General features: G+C 37.1%; 6 protein-coding genes and 1 long non-coding RNA gene across 9 annotated transcripts in view; 3 read left to right on the forward strand and 4 right to left on the reverse strand.

The window, feature by feature from the left end:
* The window catches only part of LOC100635069 (E3 ubiquitin-protein ligase MIB1-like), a 7,200-nt gene extending 4,489 nt beyond the window's left edge, over window positions 1-2,711 (forward strand). The window contains 7 exon segments of the mRNA XM_019998541.1: window positions 3-179; window positions 458-635; window positions 1,373-1,530; window positions 1,859-1,937; window positions 2,000-2,086; window positions 2,137-2,237; window positions 2,385-2,711. Coding sequence (XP_019854100.1) covers window positions 3-179; window positions 458-635; window positions 1,373-1,530; window positions 1,859-1,937; window positions 2,000-2,086; window positions 2,137-2,237; window positions 2,385-2,528 — 924 coding nt within the window. The 3' untranslated portion in view covers window positions 2,529-2,711.
* Window position 2,712: 1 nt separating this feature from the next.
* Window positions 2,713-4,126, reverse strand: LOC109583290 (uncharacterized). 2 transcript variants are annotated; one of them, XM_019998561.1, is made up of 6 exons: window positions 3,958-4,126; window positions 3,714-3,863; window positions 3,488-3,671; window positions 3,094-3,439; window positions 2,879-3,032; window positions 2,713-2,828 (listed from the first exon to the last, which is right to left on the reverse strand). In XM_019998561.1, exons 1-6 carry the CDS (start codon window positions 4,078-4,080, stop codon window positions 2,814-2,816), a joined length of 972 nt encoding a protein of 323 aa, XP_019854120.1. In that variant the 5' UTR covers window positions 4,081-4,126; the 3' UTR covers window positions 2,713-2,813. The 2 variants fall into 2 exon arrangements, with proteins under 2 accessions (XP_019854120.1, XP_019854121.1); XM_019998562.1 differs by having other exon boundaries at window positions 3,714-3,878; window positions 3,958-4,032.
* A 1,527-nt stretch (window positions 4,127-5,653) lies between these two features.
* Window positions 5,654-6,899, reverse strand: LOC109583281 (uncharacterized). Its single transcript, XR_002185446.1, has 3 exons — window positions 6,427-6,899; window positions 6,035-6,339; window positions 5,654-5,944 (listed from the first exon to the last, which is right to left on the reverse strand). It is a non-coding gene; the product is annotated as an uncharacterized LOC109583281 (long non-coding RNA).
* A 262-nt stretch (window positions 6,900-7,161) lies between these two features.
* Window positions 7,162-10,236, reverse strand: LOC100635193 (disks large-associated protein 4-like). Its single transcript, XM_003387837.3, has 7 exons — window positions 9,995-10,236; window positions 8,511-9,863; window positions 8,351-8,442; window positions 8,038-8,226; window positions 7,776-7,980; window positions 7,479-7,716; window positions 7,162-7,418 (listed from the first exon to the last, which is right to left on the reverse strand). The coding sequence occupies exons 1-7, from the start codon at window positions 10,170-10,172 to the stop codon at window positions 7,262-7,264; spliced, it is 2,412 nt and encodes an 803-aa protein (XP_003387885.1). The 5' UTR covers window positions 10,173-10,236; the 3' UTR covers window positions 7,162-7,261.
* Window positions 10,237-10,268: 32 nt separating this feature from the next.
* LOC100635317 (putative inositol monophosphatase 3) lies at window positions 10,269-11,950 on the forward strand. Of its 2 annotated transcripts, XM_019998549.1 has the most exons (4): window positions 10,269-10,332; window positions 10,389-11,040; window positions 11,312-11,688; window positions 11,745-11,950. In XM_019998549.1, exons 2-4 carry the CDS (start codon window positions 10,437-10,439, stop codon window positions 11,751-11,753), a joined length of 990 nt encoding a protein of 329 aa, XP_019854108.1. In that variant the 5' UTR covers window positions 10,269-10,332; window positions 10,389-10,436; the 3' UTR covers window positions 11,754-11,950. The 2 variants fall into 2 exon arrangements, with proteins under 2 accessions (XP_019854108.1, XP_019854107.1); XM_019998548.1 differs by having other exon boundaries at window positions 11,312-11,950.
* LOC100633686 (eukaryotic translation initiation factor 3 subunit I-like) lies at window positions 11,806-13,794 on the reverse strand. The gene is made up of 8 exons (XM_003387825.3): window positions 13,722-13,794; window positions 13,487-13,667; window positions 13,079-13,407; window positions 12,504-12,614; window positions 12,367-12,456; window positions 12,239-12,312; window positions 12,085-12,177; window positions 11,806-12,004 (listed from the first exon to the last, which is right to left on the reverse strand). The coding sequence occupies exons 1-8, from the start codon at window positions 13,788-13,790 to the stop codon at window positions 11,923-11,925; spliced, it is 1,029 nt and encodes a 342-aa protein (XP_003387873.2). The 5' UTR covers window positions 13,791-13,794; the 3' UTR covers window positions 11,806-11,922.
* A 78-nt stretch (window positions 13,795-13,872) lies between these two features.
* LOC100635445 (ornithine decarboxylase-like) lies at window positions 13,873-17,691 on the forward strand. The gene is made up of 12 exons (XM_011406731.2): window positions 13,873-14,156; window positions 14,226-14,353; window positions 14,581-14,770; window positions 14,819-14,915; window positions 15,191-15,353; window positions 15,661-15,747; window positions 15,837-15,971; window positions 16,277-16,358; window positions 16,419-16,578; window positions 16,757-16,935; window positions 17,070-17,290; window positions 17,430-17,691. Exons 3-12 carry the CDS (start codon window positions 14,657-14,659, stop codon window positions 17,569-17,571), a joined length of 1,380 nt encoding a protein of 459 aa, XP_011405033.2. The 5' UTR covers window positions 13,873-14,156; window positions 14,226-14,353; window positions 14,581-14,656; the 3' UTR covers window positions 17,572-17,691.
* Window positions 17,692-17,722: the final 31 nt, after the last annotated feature.

A 17,722-nucleotide genomic window follows, 5' to 3' on the forward strand; every position in this document is an offset into this window, starting at 1 on the left:
AGAAAGACAATCAACTTATTAATTATTACATGTACTTTGTACTGTAGCTCCTTGTTGAAGAAGATGCCAATGTTAACATCCCTGATCGCTATGGTGACACTCCGTTACATTGCGCAATAAGACAGCACACGCTAACTCAATTGAAAGAACTCAAGGAATCTCCACAAGACGTCTCAAAGGTAGTATACTAATAATATACTGAGTATTGTGGTAGCTAGTATACTAATAATTTACTGAGTATTGAGGTTTCTAGTATACTAATAATATACTGAGAATTGTGGTAGCTAGTATACTAATAATATACCGAGTATTGAGGGTGCTTTGAAGTATTACAATGTGCATTGATACACGTACGTGTAGTTTTAGGCTATGCCAAATACTTTTTTGAGTTATATACGATAATTTTATTGCATGTACATCTTATTTCACGTATTTACATGTACATGTACATTTGTAGATGCTGTCAAGTTCACAGAAAAAGACAAGTTCGTCTGTCGCCATTTTTCTTGCTTCTCATGGTGCTGATTTCTCTTTGACCAATTCAAGCAACCAGAGGCCACTTGATCTCTGCTCTGATCCCTCACTTATAAAGACTTTACAAAAATGTCAGGAAGAACATCATTCCAAAGAAAATGGTGAGAGATTTAGTGCTTTAACTGGTACATGCACAAATGATAGTATGATACCTCTAGTGATTAGGACTAGTACTATAGTACAGGGGCTTTGGCTAAAAATGACTAGGAGAGAATTCTTCATTTTTATAATATTTTCTGATGCATTTGCATATTCTTATGTTGTATAGCAAGTTTGAGCTGATTCCGATTAAATTTGGATTTGTTACGAATTTTTAAAGTTACTCAAAAATCAGACCAGGATCCCTGTACTATAGTACAGGGGCTTTGGCCAAATTTCGCCAAAAATGACTAGGAGAGAATTTTTTATTTTTATAATATTTTCTGATACATATATATGTTCTTATGATGTGTAGCAAGTTTGAGCAGATTCCGATCACATTTAGATTTCTTACGAATTTTTAAAGTTGCTCAAAAATTGGGCCAAAGTCCCTGTACTATAGTACAGGGATTTGGCCAAATTTCGCCAAAAATGACTAGGAGAGAATTCTTTATTTTTGTAATATTTTCTGATACATATACATGTTCTTATGATGTGTAGCAAGTTTGAGCTGATTCCGATTAAATTTGGCTTTTTTATGAATTTTTAAAGTTACTTCAAAAGTTCAAATGCCATGTAGCACTACAGTACAGCACTACAGCTACAGTAGTGTGTAGCACTGCAGCACTACACTGTAGTACATGTAGCATGCTCCTCTCCAATTAATGCATTATGATTATTACGGGTATATCTATTACAGGTGCTAGTGATGTTCATATTAATAAATGCATGAAGTGTCACTCTTTGGATAGAGATGTGCTCTTCAGTCCCTGTGGTCACATTGCTGTTTGTTCAATATGTTCAGCAGGAGTCACCTCCTGCTCACTCTGTGATGCTACTATCACCAGTAAAACAAAGGTACAGAATAAATAAATAAATAAATAAATGAATAAAAATAAATAATAATAAGTAAAGGTTCAAGACTGACTAATTTATATTCATCTGCTCCTTCTTTTCCCTGTGGCATAAGGACACGCCTACTCTGATTTCTATCTCTCTTCCATGTAATAAAAATTGAGATGTTATTGCAGGATTATTCGCAGCCATTTTGACATTAAGTATTCATGTTTTGTATTATCCTCAAACTTTCTATACCGTACGTGTACAGCATAAGGGCATCAATTTAGTATATATTTACATGTATATACATGTATATATATATATCTCTCTTTTTTCTCTCTATCAGATTGATGAGTGTCTTGTTTGCTCCCAGAGACTGGCCGACGTATTGTTCAAGCCTTGTTTACACATGGTAGCGTGTGAAAGTACGTGTACATGTACATGTACACTGATTATTATTAATTAATCAATTAATTTATAATTATAGGTTGTGCTATAGTTATGAAGAAATGTGTCCATTGCAGAGCTCAAGTTGACGAGACAGTCTCGAGAATTGTCTGTCAGGGAGGGAAGGGTACGTCGTGTTTTTCTTTAATTTATTTTTTATATATTTTTCTTTATTAGCTACAAAGAGGAAGAGTTTTAGTAAAGTGGGCGTGGTCAGTCCCGAGCCTCCGAGCAATCTTAGTGCATTGCAGCAACAGCTGCAAGTGCTCAGAGAAAAAGTGAGAAAAAGGAGTAAGAATAAACCTTAACTGCTCTCTCCCTCTCTCTCTCTCTCTCCCTCCCTCCCTCTCTCCCTCCCTCCCTCCCTCCTACCTCTCTCTCCCTCCCTCTCTCTCCCTCCCTCTCTCTCCCTCTCTCTCTCTCTTAATCTCTGTGCTGTTTGTATGGATCGTCGTAAGAATTGTGTGTTTCTTTGTGGTCATGGAACGTGTCAGCTGTGCGCCGATAAACTCACCGAGTGCCCAATCTGTCGGAAACCAGTGGAAAAGAAGATCATTACATTTGACTAAGTCTCTCTCTCTCTCTCTGCTCCTAATCATACCCAATCATCATACATGGATCAATCTCTGCTGCTTTAGCATGACTGTGTCTTAGCTATAGGCAGCCTCTTAATTTTATTGTACATTCAATTTTATTTTTTTGTTTTGTGTGACTGACTTTTTGTCATAGGGGTTAATTGTACCGACTAGCCAGTCAAATTTGAGCAGGCTTTCGGGCTGCAAATTAAAAATGTTATCTATTGACAGAGAATTAGAGTTCATAGTTGTTCACAGAAAATAAGGTTTTCTTCTTTATTACAAATCAAGCATCTAGAAATTATTAGTCAGTGAAATTAATCTTAAGTTCAATAATCACTTACGGATGCTTTTATCATGCTCTCAGTTAACTCTGTGATCATGCGATCAGTATAACTACCTGATTTCGTTAGATTTGATTCAACCTCTTGATATTTTATCGATTGCACTGATCTTGCAAACGAACCTGAGTGAGACATACTATAGAACAGCAGCTGCCTTGAAAATAACAAATAAAATAATTAAAAAATACCAGTAATACAATATGGTAATAATTTACTTGCTCCATATCAAACAGCAACAAGAAGCCGATAAAAGTATCGAAGACACATTCTCTTCTCTCTCAATCGTGTGAGTACTCATTGTGCAGTTGGAAAGAAACTTTATGAAAACCTCATGAGGTTCTATAACGTACGATGCCTCAACTTGAGTCCTCTCTACCTTACGAATGTACGGCTTGAATAACGACACTGTTAATTGAAGCAACTTGTCAATGTTGCTGTAATCTCTAGCTAGTTCTTGGCTCCATGTTCCATGTAGTTTGTAATAAGCTGATCCCAATTCAGTCCAGTACTCAGGATAATGTCTCTGAAGTAGACAACATTGACCTCTAGAGAGGGTTTCATCTACAAAAATTATTTCCGACGTAGATTGAAATGAAGTCTCTCTCTTACTTATCATGTCTCCGCCTTTCATGTAACATTCTGCCAACAGTTGCCATGACGATGCATCCTTCTCGTGTGGCGGACTAACGAGAAGGCGTGCCCATTCTAACAACTCTTCCTCCTCCTCCACTCTCTTCTCTTCATTGCGGTTTAGATAACAGTGTACTATACTGTCTTGTAACTCTCTCGTTACCTTTGTATTATAATATTATTAGTGCTTAGATTAAATGCATACTTGTCCGTAGGTGTGAGGTAGATATGTCAGTATATCCTTGTATATTTTCAGTGCATCCCCGTAATCTCCTTTATAAAACAATAGATCGGCTTTGAATTTCACTGTCATAAAGTCGTCGACTTTTTCATTATTCCCAACTGCCATAAACCACTAAAATAAAGAGGCCTATACGTAACTTTGAAAAACTATGCACTTTATGCACAACATTAATTTGATTAATTTTTTCCTCTCTCTCTCTCTGTACCTCTGGTTGACACTGCTTGGGATAATAATCAAACTCGTTCCTTTTAAGTTTCTTCCTCTCCTCCTTTCTCCTCTTCTCTTTCTCTTCATCCTCAAAAAGTGAATCATCAATTGTGAACTCCATCTTTTGCTATACAAACTATAATGCACACTGCCACACTCCTTATAAGGCGATTAAGGCCACAGCATAATGATAATAGTAATAATAATAATAATAATAACCAATGATAATAATAATAATAATAATAATAATAATAATCATAATAATAATAATAATAATAATAATAATAATAATAATCATAATAGTAATAATAATAATAATAATAGTAATAAGTAAGACCAGAAAATAATAATAAGATCAAAACTTTTCTCTATGGTTTTTGGCCTGATTTTTAGCAACTTAAAAACTTGCAAAAAATCTAATTTTGATAGAAATTATGAGCTCAAACTTTTAACACAACATAAGGGCATGTTTTTGTATCAGAAGAAATTAGAAATCTCTCCCTTTCAATTATTGCAAAATTTGACCAGAGATCATATACTGTACTGAGACTTTGACCCAATTTTGAGCAAATTAAAAAATTTGTAAAAAATTTAAACTTGATCAGAATCAGTTCAAACTTTCTATACAACATAAGTAGAAAAATTATAAAAATAGAGAATTCTCTTTTGCTCCAATTGTTGAGCAACTTTAAAAATTCATAAAAATCTGATTTGGAATCAATTAAGTTTCATACGAAGAGAGAAATGTGTGAGACAACTCATAAAATGTGTGCATGTGTGAAAATGACATTATGCAACAAATTTTATAATAAATTTTACCCTCCACTACACTTGGATACCACTACGCTACACATGCACACATACATGTACATGTACGTGTACATGACAAGATGCCCATTGATATCCATGTACATGCACATGTACATGGACATGACATGATGTCCATCGATATCCAATGGTGTCCAGTGAAGGAGAAGTGATCGACTTTAGAACTGGATAGTGGTATAAGCTGAAGGAAGAGTAGAGGACTAGATGACTCCTGTACTCAAGGAAATGAGATGAACTGATACATTGATTACTAAAGAATCAGTCTTCTACTACTGTGATAAGAAATCAAGGTATTGTACATGTACTAGTAGAGCAGTAAAGTATGACATGTTGTAGAGTATGACATGTGTACATGTACATGTGTACATGTACATGTACACATGTCATAAAGTAGTCCCTATTGTTGAAAATCCTGCTGTTGGTGAGCGATGTCATGTTTCTATTCTAGACAAATATAATTATCACCAACTTCTACATATTTTGCAGGAGTCCAGTACACAATGGCACTGTTAATGTATATTCTGGGCATTATAGTTATGGCTTTTATCAACCTCCAGGTCCTCCGCCATTCTATTCACTAATGGCAGTTGAGGATGATGAAGCCTGGTTGAGGATTGAGCGCTTCAAGTGACTATTAAAAGAGAAAGGAGGAGGAGGCCAGGGGGGGTACTACATGTCTCAAGCCATGCATGCACATTGAAGCCTATACTATCAAAGTATTAAAATACCGGGTACAAGTGTTATATTCATTGTACCAGTCTACCACCCTCCATTATCCAGAGTTTAACTTTTCAAATTTATCACAACAAGAAAATAAAATATAAATAAAATAACAAAACTATAAAAAAAACAAACAATACAATTCATTAAATTTTTTAATAATAATAATATCAAGTCCTGGATGTTCCAGGGTTTTTAAAGAGTCAATGAATCTGTCTAAGTATAGCTGCCATCGGGGCAGCTACTTAATTGTAGCAAAATTTTATTTAACAGATGCACCGCTTTTTCTGATTGTCCACTACATGTGAGGATATAGCTATAGCATTCTGAAGAAATTATATCTTTTGATACGAAAGTAGTTGCTGCTACTACCAGCTCAGATGGTAGGATCGCAAGAATCTGAGAGAATAATACTTTTTAAATTTCTGTACCACTGGCTATAAAAATGAAAGAGTGAGTGTAATTAAGTAATTAACAATACTTGTTATAAAAATTAAGACATAGAAGAAACTATTAATTTTATTTACTTTATTTGGCGGATTGTAATATCCTCCTCTTTATTCTTGAGCCTGGGGAATTTACTTTTGTACATTTCTCAGCCTTTTAAAAGGCACCCCAGACCCAAAAATACGACCAGGACCAATACCATTCCGAACAAAAGATAATTTAAAGTTTCTTGATGGGTGCAATCTAAAATAACAACATCAGTAAAAAGTAAATTGTGTAATACTTTGCAAAAATTATTATACTAATCACGGGAGCATGCAGCAACTGTATTGCTGTTAAAATTACTAAATGACATTGATAATATTTGCTTGCCCTGTTTCTGGTTCTATAAGGAGTAATAAGGAGTAAACATAACATGAATTTATGGTGAATTAATTCTACTACAATGAATATGAATAATTATAATTATTACCCTTGGCAAAATAGAGGGGTTCAAATATTTCTGCTCCAGCTGGTACAAGGCTTGTACTGTCATATAATTGAAGCATATCTATGATTGAAGAGACTGGAATGAACAGTTGTGGTTGTGATCTATGGTTAGATCAAAGATAATATGGTTAGATTTAGATCTGCTTTCACCTTGGCTTTTGCATACATTGAATTTGTTAATAAAAGTATTATATATATATATATAGCTATACCATAGATACTAATCATAGTCATACTATTACAGTAGCAATGGCTATATCCACCATCCCAGAGCTAATTATCACGAGGACTATAGAACACGAGGACTAACTATTGTACCGTATATGCCAGAAAAATATTTCATAATTCCAAGATCCAGTCAGTGATGTGGTCGAGGTGCAGCCTCGTCAATATCTAGTTCATACAACGAATCTGGAGCTTATTTATTCCTTCTTACAGCTTCACTAATGCTATTGCCATAGATATACGACTGTTGCTTAGTGTATTTTTTATCAGTTTAATATCAGCCGTCCAATGTGGGCGGTTATAGAATATATACGGTGCATTAGACTCGCGATAATTAGCCTTGGGATGGGTCTATAAACTAATACATAAAGAATAGTTCTTTGAAGTCAAGGTATCGAAAGACATATAATTTTGGGGGGACTCTCACAGGCATCTTGTAAGCAGAGGTTATGCTTGTAACCTTTGCTTGCTTCTTTTAAAATAATGAACAATGTACATGAATCACTTTGCAGCGTGATCAATAATTATATTCTAAATTGATACAGTTAATGACACTGAGTATACAGTAATAAAACAACATTGAGTTCTTTCTTTCAATCAATTAAAGCCTCATTGGGAAGGTAAGCAACATTATTGCGGTCGTTGGGTATCTCGGAAATTGAACTAACAATGAGCTCAGATCTTCTTCTTGTCGACAAACGCTTCGAGCGACGAGCAGGTGACATGATCAGATTGGTATCAAAATCTTTACTAAAGAGAGAGAGAGAGAGAAATCATTAACAGTAACAAGCCACATAGTGTAAGACATACATCATTTTCTTTGATGCGTTAATTTGTACTAGTTTAGTCATAAATGCCCCCTCAGTTTCGTGACTTTTATCAACCTCGAAAACTGGATCTGGTATAGAGGACAGGCGCTTTTTCAAGCTGCTCTTTGACTTGCTAGCTGACTGTGGTGTTTTTAGTAAAGACTTAGGAGTGGTGGGAGGTCGGAGGGAAGACGGAGCTGGAGAAAACGATATGAGATCTGGGAAAGGGCTCTCGGCGACTGTAAAAAAAGAAGAACAATGTCAAAATTCTTTCTTCTCTCCCCCTCATCTCTCTCACTATTATCTTTCTTTTCAGGTGTAACAGGGGCTGGTGGTACTTCCTCTTCTTCTTTTGTCTTGGAAGCAGCCGCAAAGGCTTGTCTCATTTCTCTTATTTTCAGACGCTCAGCCTCTCGTTTCGCTCTCGCTGCCTTGAGTCGCTCAGAAATGGCGGATGAAGCTCCAGTCTTACTGCCGCCACGTTTGGCCTTGGAGGCTCCCCTCTATTAAAAAGAGAACCACTCAAGTAACTCTCCCTCTTCTCTCTTGAAGTGACGTACTTTGCTACGACGAGGTTTACATGTAGTTGAGTCTCCATCTTCAGCTGGTGTCACGACTGTCTTCCACGAATTGGATTCCATTTCGGAAAATGAAGAGAATTTCTTATAAATACTCTCAACTTGGAAGTACACCATGTCCCAGAACCCTTGGAGATCTTCAGCCATTGTTTTATGCTCAGCCGCAGGGTCCTACAAGTGACAAAAATAGCCAGGAATAAATGGGCATCAATTAGAATAAATCCCAAGCATTAATTGGAATAGTGAAGTGGGCATTAATTGGAATACAAGTAAGCATTACTTAGAAATAAAATACCTCAGCTTGTTGGACCAATTCGAGATACTGTTTCAATTTTTGTCTCATGAGTAGCTTAGCCTGACACACCGTTGTCCTAATATCACCTATCACTATAGTATAAAGTAACAAAAATAATATCAGTAATCATGAGAAGTTTGAGAACCATTGATTGACTTACCTTCATCACTTGGACGACCAGCGTCTTCTTCCTTCTCTCCGTCGTCCTCTAACTGCGAGAGTTTATCATCCCACTCAGCACAGAGTGCATTAAATCGTTGAGTGACGTCGGTATGACGCTTATAAAATGGTACCAGATCAAACCCACTGTCATTACCTGTAGCATCAGTCGCCAAACCTTCAGAGGGCGGAGTCACGTCAGTTGTGGGCGGGGCAAAGTTAGTGACGGGCGGAGACAAATCTTGAGTGTGTGCGCTAGCTGGTGGATCGGTAGAACTCTGTCTCTCTTCTTCTAATTGCTGATTGGTATAATTGTTGTTGTGTGCTACGGATACGTTAATAGCTTCAATGGACGTGTCAGACATCCTGACATTAGTAGGTAGTTCATCTACCGGCTCTTCTTCTCTTCCTATCTTTGTACCTGTGTCTATGGTTTCTAGGTCTTCTTCGTCATCACTTTCCTTCTCTGTCCTTTCATTCTGTCGCTTCTTTAAATTCCTCTTTCTACCACCTCCTTTCACTTCTTTTTTAGCTGACTTTCCTCTACCTGTGTCATCTGTGGCCGGCACAGCCGCTTCCTTTTCTTCCCTCTTCTCTTCCTCTATATTGCTAATGGAATCATCTTCGATACGTTTAATAATGTCTTCTTCTCTGAATTCTTTACGAAATGTAAAAATACTTTGAGCTTTGCCTGTATTAGTCTCGCCTCCAGTCTGCCCTTTAAATTGAAATGGGCTAAAGACTTGCTTGGAAAAGAACTGCTCAAAATTAGGACGAGCATTCTGACTAGCACACTGAGGTGTGGGCGGAGCTCCAGGTATCCATGCCGACGACAATACGGAGTCACGTTGCAAATCAGATTTATCAATACAAGGAGGAGGGTGAGGAGAGAGCTCTTTTGTGATTTCTCGTTTAGAATTGGTGGATTTTGATGATTCAGCAGTCAATTGTTTTTTGGTGGATTGCTTCACGGCTTTAGTTTCCTTTGATTTTGCGGTTTGTAAACGAACCGAAGATCGTGTGGCCGGCTTTTGAACTTTATCCGGTTGCCTTGAACCAGTAACTCTCTTTCTTCCCAACTCCTCTCTCTTGGCATTGCCAGGCGGTTCTGTTACTCTTTTCCCTCCTTTTTTAGAAGGACCTTCTTTAACTGTTGCTGTACTACTCGGCTCAACAGGAAGGGGAACCTTTCGATTTGATGAGATATTTGCTTTTCCAACGACGAAAGCAGGTTTGGCATTAGCCTTTTTTTGTTCCTTTTGCTTTTTCCTGTCCCTCTCCTTTTTCCATTTCAGTAGTTCTTCTTTTCTATCGTCACTCGTCTTCTTTTTACCAGTAGCACCAGTCCCCTTTTCTACATAAAAATGGACAATTATATATACATGTACATGTATATTACGTACGCTTAAAATGCAATTCAAAATTTATGCATTATTATTATCATTATTGAAATATGTGTACATTTTTATTTAATTTCTAACAAACCTTGAATCTCTTCCTCCGCCATTATTTCTTCATTAATTTCAAGGAGTGCAGCTCTCCTCCTCCCTGAGAGCAACTCTTCTCTCTGTCTTTTAGAATCAAGAGCCTTCCCCTTCAGTCGGGATTCAACGCCTTTGGAGCGACCCTTGTACTTATACTGCGTCTCTCGGGCCTGTGACATGATCCACTTATAAAGGGGGGAGCTATGGCAAACACGAGGAAGAGAGAGAGAAATTAAATTTAATTTTTTTTTATTTAAAAAAATTATTTTGGATCCTGATTGGTCGGTTTCAGTTCATTAACCCTCAAAATGGCGGACAGAAAACTGAGAAAAGCAACAGGTAATTAAATTCCCTCATGTATCTAGGCATTGGGTTATTATTTTGATGCACTGTAGGACCCTAGAGACATTAAAACTTTGAGTCTGTTTGCTGAATAGAGTACAATGGAGTTTAGTAGAAGAATAAGGCTGAACAAGACAACAGTTTTCTTAATAGTATTAGTATTTCTTGCACTTGTGATGGTGTACTTATTAATGGGAGGAGGAGACAAATACAATGATCACGACATTAAGATATCTCAATTGCTCGCAGCTTCTATACACCTCGCCGAAAAAGCCGGACAAGAAATTGTCGAGATCCGCAAGTCCAAAAGCCTCCAGGAAACCTCAAAATTAAAAGAAGGGCTGGCCGGGAAAGAGATTGTGACACTCGGCGATCAAAAGTCGCACAATATCATAACGAGAGGTCTGAAAGAGGTTTGGCCTACTCTGCGGACTAAATCGGAAGAGAAAACCCAATCGGACCATGACAAGGGCCGGGCATTTCGACCACTACTGAAACACCCTGAAATAACAGCAAAGATCCAACAGAGGAATGAGAAGGTTAATAGTGACGACATAGCAGTTTGGATTGATCCACTGGATGCTACAAAGGAGTATACCGAGGGCGGGACCAACCCAGAGCTGCTCAAATACGTTACTGTCATGGTTTGTATTACTGTCAGTGATGAGCCTATTGCCAGTGTTATCCATCAACCATTTGTCAAAGGTAAAACTATCGATAATTACACAATTTACACTCACATATTATGGAAGTATCCTTATTTCAGAAGTTCATTAATACTGCAACTATATGTATATGTACCTGTCCTGATTTTAGAGTTGTCTTTGAAATTATTTTAGAGTGCCCACCCACTAAAGCAGTTTGACTGTATTTTTTGTAGGACAAGCCCTTTTGTCATGGGGCCCTGTATAAACTTGATTTATTATTTTTAATACAATTCAAATCAATACAGGACATTTCTTTCTCTTTCTTTCAGATACTAACGGCAGACAGGGTATCACATATTGGGCCTGGGTTGATCATGGCGTCTCTCCTAACCTCGAAGGAATAAAGTCTTCGCCAAACACTAACACAATACGTGTCATTAGTTCTCGCTCGCATTCAGGGGACGTCATCAAAGTAGCAAACAGTGCTCTATCAGACTCTGGCAACAAAGTCGAACACATTGTAGCAGCTGGAGCTGGTTATAAAACGCTTCAAGTTGCTTTGCAAAAAGCCGATCTTTACCTTCACACGACTCCGATTAAGAAGTGGGACATTTGTGCTGGAGATGCTCTGATCTATACTTTAGATGGAGTCATGACAACCCGTAAAGGACACTTTATAACTTATGACCCTGATGTTGACGCTAAGGTTAATGACGGATTGATTGTGGCGTATACTAAAAACTGGCATTCTTATTTCTTTAGCAAATTTAGAAAATTCCAATAGAACTACGCCAGAAAATCTATAATATTTTTTTCCTCTTAATTAAAGTGAGAGATGAAATGGTATCTTTTATTACAAGTTCTGCTATTAAATAATTATTAATCATTCATGATCTTTCTTTTATAATAATAATTATAATAGTGAATATTATTGTGTCTTTTAAAATTCGATTTCAAATTCAAAGTAAGAGGGATCAAAATTGTGCACGCGGACATAGCCATCCTCCCCACCACTGCTGTAACTATTGGGAAAGAAGAAAAAAAAATAGTAAAACATTGAAATAATTTCAAATCTCTTGAGACAATAAGTCTTGTACTGTACCTCTTCCCATTTGGATGAAACTTGAGCGAGTTTATAGGACCAAAGTGACCTTTGACTCGGCCTATCTCCTCAGCATGAATCAAATGAAAGAACCTAAATTTTTAAAATGTGTGATTACTAATGAATAAAAGAATAATAATTGACTATAATTTACTTTGCTTCAAATTTTCCAGATTTTGTTGTCGTCGTAGTGACTTCCATTGCCTCCTGACCACCTCCTAAAACAACCTGTAAGAGGAAGTAGTTAATTAACTATTAGGTAATGGTTAATTAATGGCTCACATGATCCTTGATTGGAGAGATTGCAGCAGAATTGACTGGTCTATCAGTTCTGAATGTCTTAATAAGACTCAGTTCATCGACATCATATAACTGAAAGAAAAGAGGAATATTAATCTATGAAAATGAGATTGTCCTACCATAGCATTGCAGTCTTTGGACGATGTTATGATCATTGTCTTGTCTTGGCTTAACTGAAGATCAGTAACAGTTCCTCTATGCATGTGTTGTTGCTTAATACACTTATTGTTCTACAGATAAGAAAAATCATTAATTTTTTTCATAAACTTCAAAATAATGTAATTTTCAAAATTTGTAAAAAAAACCAATTTCGATCGGAATGTCTCAAACTTGTCATACAACATAAGAACATGTATACGCATCGGAAAAGATTTTTAAAATTGAGAATTCTCTCCTTTTCAATTTTGGCAAATTTTGGACAAAATCCCTGTACTATAGTACAGGGTGTTGTACTATAATAGTACAGGGTATTTGGCCCAATTTTGGAGCAACTCGAAAAATTCATTAAAAATCCAAATTTGATCGGAATCAGTTCAAACTTTCTACACAACATTAGAGCATGTATATGTATCAGGAAAAATTATAAAAACAAAAAATTCTCTCCTAGCCATTTTCGACAAAATACCATGGGCTATAGTACAGGGTACTTAGTCAAATTTTAAAGAAACTTAAAATCCCCATACTTCCTACTTACTCTATAGTCATAGTGACGAACTTTACCATCAGCATGTCCAGTTATTATAAATTCGTCAAAAGGACCCCAAAGGCCACTACTGACTCTCTCTCCTTCCACTTTTATCCTAGACACCGCCCCCTCGTTTGAACGAGTGTCGTATACAAATATCTCACAGTCTACGTCTTTCCTGTCCTCGGTACTGAACATAAGGAGGTTTCCAAGATGTGAGAAACCACACGAACGAATGGCACTACTTGTATTCCAGGTCTGTATGGCCACGCCCTTTTCGCAATCCCATAGTTTAGCCGTGTCGTCGGCAGCGCCAGTCAGCACTAGGGTGGAGTCAACTATTAAAAATTAATTATTAAGAATAATAATCAATTAATTATGGGTGTGGCTAAATATATTTATTAATTTGGTGGATACGGTTGACGTCAATGCACCAGACTGCACCGTTGTGGCCATTGTATGTGCCAAGCCTTTCTCCATTGTCTGAGTACCAAACTGTCGGCTTGTGGTCTTTGGCTACAGAAAAGAGCAGGTCTCCGTCGTAATTGTACCGTATTTGTGTTATGGCCCTCTCGTGTCCATGGAGCATTAGAGGACGCTAAGGGAAAAGAACAAGAAAATATTTAAAAGATGAAAAATCCTTTTGATTTACCATTGTGAGCACGTGAAAATTAATTATGGGCGGGGTTGAGAGGGGATTGGATAAGCGCGGGGGTGTCATTTGCGCATGCTCCGTTCATACGTGGGCGTTGTGTGTAAAAGGGCGGGGCTGGGCAGGTGATATTAGTACGCATGCGCAGTGTAAAGCCTTGGGAAGTGAACTGACTCCAAGGAGACCGAGGCTTGTCCTTTCTTCCTTCTTCTTGTTTAGTCTTTATCTTCTTCGATCTTCTAACTGGGGGCATCTTTACATATCTCCGCAGTCTCTTCTACCTCAGACCTTATACTTAGTGTATCATTAAAGGCATCTGCGTGGTCTGTTGTACACGCTTTTGCCTCTCTTTGAAGAAAAGGCACCTCGAGCCAACTTGCAAACATTCAGCCACAAAGAGCTCCAAAGCACTTTGGAAGTGATCCCTCATCTCTTGTACGTCACGCAACTTTAATTTTACTCCTTTTATAACCTGTTCTATCTGCTCTCTCCCTTCTTTATTAGGGTTTACACAGTGGTATAATCTGCTGTGAGTTTACAAAGGCTATCTGTCTCTACAGAGACCAGTTAGACGTGAATTTCGAACCAGAGTGGGGAGATATTAGCTAGCACCCCTTGTACTTCCTAGTGCTGTGAGTGTAGCCAAATTCTCATCATGTGTATTTATGATAACTGTAACAAGTTTGTGTGTGTGGTAGTCTCAGTTATAACAACCAGTACCTTTCATTATAAATATGTTTATTTATATTATTGCTTTCGTTTTGGGTACTTTATAATTAATAATTCACACCTTTTAATGTAACCTAGTTTGATTAAATTTCCTTGTTTCCTTTGACGTTTTGCTTTTCCTTTATCCTAGGTTTCCTCCTTTTTTCATTGATTTGATTTTCAAATTCTATTTACCTGTAAATTATATATTTATTCCTCAATACACGATGAGTATCAAGATCAATCCCACTAATGGAAAGACAGTCCCACTTGAGGTTGTACCTCGTGGCACCAGCCTTCATCAATTTGCCTTTATGAAAACCAAATCAACAGACAGAGAAGTAAGAAGAGAAGTAATGGCTGAACTTGAATTCTTTTCCTTGTACTAGGATTATGACGATCCTTTCTATGTGATGGATGTGAAGAGACTGGCTGATCTATACCAGCTGTGGAGAGAATCTCTTCCCTCCATTAAACCATATTACGGTATGCATCTCAGTATAGGATAATATGATTATGTACATGTACTTTATTTAAACTGGGAATTGCCGTGGGTTGATTAGATACCCGCCAACTCTTATAGTATTTTTTGAAATTGTTTTGACTTATTTTTGTTATTCTATGAGTCGTGTAGCTAGGCAGAGCCCGTCATAATAATCGTTGCCTCCTTTTAGCTTTATTCACTGTACATATGTACACCTTAAAATTCATTTCTCTCTCTCTCTCTCTCTCTCTCTCTCTCTCTCTCTCTCTCTCTCCAGCTGTCAAGTGTAATGAAGACCCAGTCTTGCTTTCTTTATTATCTCATCTCGGAACTGGTTTTGATTGCGCCAGTAAAGGCGAGATCAGTCGCCTACTAGAGATGGGAGTTTCACCCGGAGACATCATATTTGCTAATCCTTGCAAGCAGACATCACACATTAAGTAAGTATATGTGTACAAGTTCATATGAAATTATTTAAGTGTGAAGTGTATGTTTTGACCATGCTTATAGCCTTATATTTATCCCTGTTCTCCTTAATCCATTTTAGTGCTTGAATAAACTTGGCATTCTTTGCTATAGTACAATTGTATTTATAATCTGAATTTAATTTTAGTATCTCCCTTTCCTTTTAATAACACATTAGTAAATATTGGTTAATTGATTTAGTAGTGATGATAGCTACATCATTGTTGGCATGATACTCTCACACACACCCACTCACTCTCTTCCCCTCTCTCTCTTTGATAGATATGCAGCAAGGAAGGGAATTTCTCTAGTCACTTTTGACAATGAGATGGAATTACATAAAATGGCCACTCACCACAGCAATGCAAAGTGAGCTAGACCATGGTCATGCATGGTACATGCATTTAGCTTATAATTACATGTAAGCTCAAGTTCTAATTTATGCTTTTTTTTTCTAGGCTAGTGGTACGTATTTGTGCCGATGATCCCACTGCTCGTTGTCAGTTAGGAGTCAAGTTTGGTTGCTCTGTGACTGATGCCTGTAGCATGTTACATGTTGCTAAGCATCTCCAGCTACAAGTCATTGGAGTCAGGTAATAATTACCTTGGTATACACTGTTCTAGTGTATTGGAGGCTGCCAAGTTTTACTGCGTGCGTAGTACAACTGTATCATTATTTTTGTTGGTCTTTTATGACAATGGATTTATAAAGTTCGTAATTTGTGTTTGTTGTGTTCTATTTGGCTGTGATGATAAAATGATTTGCCCTCAATGAGTTCAAATCTGGTGATTACCGTTTCCCTATTATCTGAGCTTTTTAGAACAATTAGGATAATGATTAGACTACCAATATTTATTTTGTGTGACTCTGTGTCATCTCTCTCTATCTCTCTTTCAGCTTCCATGTTGGTAGTGGCTGTCAGACTCCTGATGCTTACAGGGTTGCTTTGGAAATGGCCCACGAAGTTTTTGAATATGCTGTAAGAGAGAGAGACAATATTCATGTACATGTATTACTAATTAGCTTTCTTTCTTCATAGGATACTGTTGGGTATCATTTCAATTTCCTGGACATAGGAGGAGGTTTCCCTGGATCTGATACAGAGCTGGCTCTCTTCCAAGAGGTTGCCAGTACAATCAATCTCAGCATTGGCAGACTGTTCTCTGATAGACATGACCTTAACATCATTGCTGAGCCAGGTCAGTATGTGTATTACACATATGTCATCATTAATATAGTATCATTTGCTTCCCATACCTTTGTGTGTGGTGTGTGATAATATTTTCTGTAAACATGCATTGATCAGCATTATGTTATTTCATTCTCACCTCATTTTAACAATTTTAATTACATTTTTATATCATTTTTTAATTTAAGGTCGCTACTTTGCTTCTTCCTGTTTCTCGCTTGCTGTGCAAGTTACCAGTAAACGTGTCACGTCCTCCTCCCCTTCATCTGAGAATGAATCCTTCATGTATTATGTGAATGATGGGGTCTATGGCTCTTTTAATTGTCTGATATATGATCATGCCATCGTGCAACCTCGAGTGTTGGAGGTATGCCAATTTATGTCCTCTTTTTTAACACTACTTATTTGTGTTGTGTATTTTTATGACTAATTTATTATTTTAGTTGATTACTCTTTTCATGTAATGATAATGCAGTATTAAAATATTTTTTTCTATTTTAGAATTCTACTATCACCAGATCTTCTAATTCTACCTACTCTTGCAGCATTTGGGGTCCGACCTGTGACAGTCTTGATAAGATATGTACTGCTCTCCTTCCAGAGGTCACAGTGGGTGATTGGATCCAGTTTGAAGACATGGGGGCGTATACCATATCTGGCCATTCAAGCTTTAATGGTTTCGTCAAGCCGAAAGTGTTTTATTGTTTAAGGGAAGAAGACAAGTGAGTCTGTTAATGACCTGTGGTATGTTAAGAGCAATATTATTGCCTTGAGTATAATCTGACTTTTTTTACCTCTTGCATTTAAAATATTTATGTTGCATACAGTAACTAGTTGTTGATTAAGTTTTATGATTTATAGGGAAAGCTTTGAGGATGTCTTCATGAACTTGTTGACAAGCAGGGTGGCTGTTTCTCTTCCTTCTCTATGTGAAACTGCAATACAGAATACAGGGAATAGCGTTTTAGCTGTTGTCGCTACTGAACTTAAAGTTACTTGCTAATATTGTCCTCTTCTCCCTCTCTCTTTTTCTTTCTCTACCTTATTATTTAAAAGTTTATTTATTGTTGTTAGAGACTTAAAATTTAATGGAGGGTGTGACCCAAATTATAACAATTTGAATTAAGCAATTTTGGTAGTTGTGTTCGGGACGG

Source organism: Amphimedon queenslandica, unplaced genomic scaffold, assembly GCF_000090795.2.
Source record: "Amphimedon queenslandica unplaced genomic scaffold, v1.1 AMPQUscaffold_13314, whole genome shotgun sequence".
Lineage (NCBI taxonomy): Eukaryota > Metazoa > Porifera > Demospongiae > Haplosclerida > Niphatidae > Amphimedon > Amphimedon queenslandica.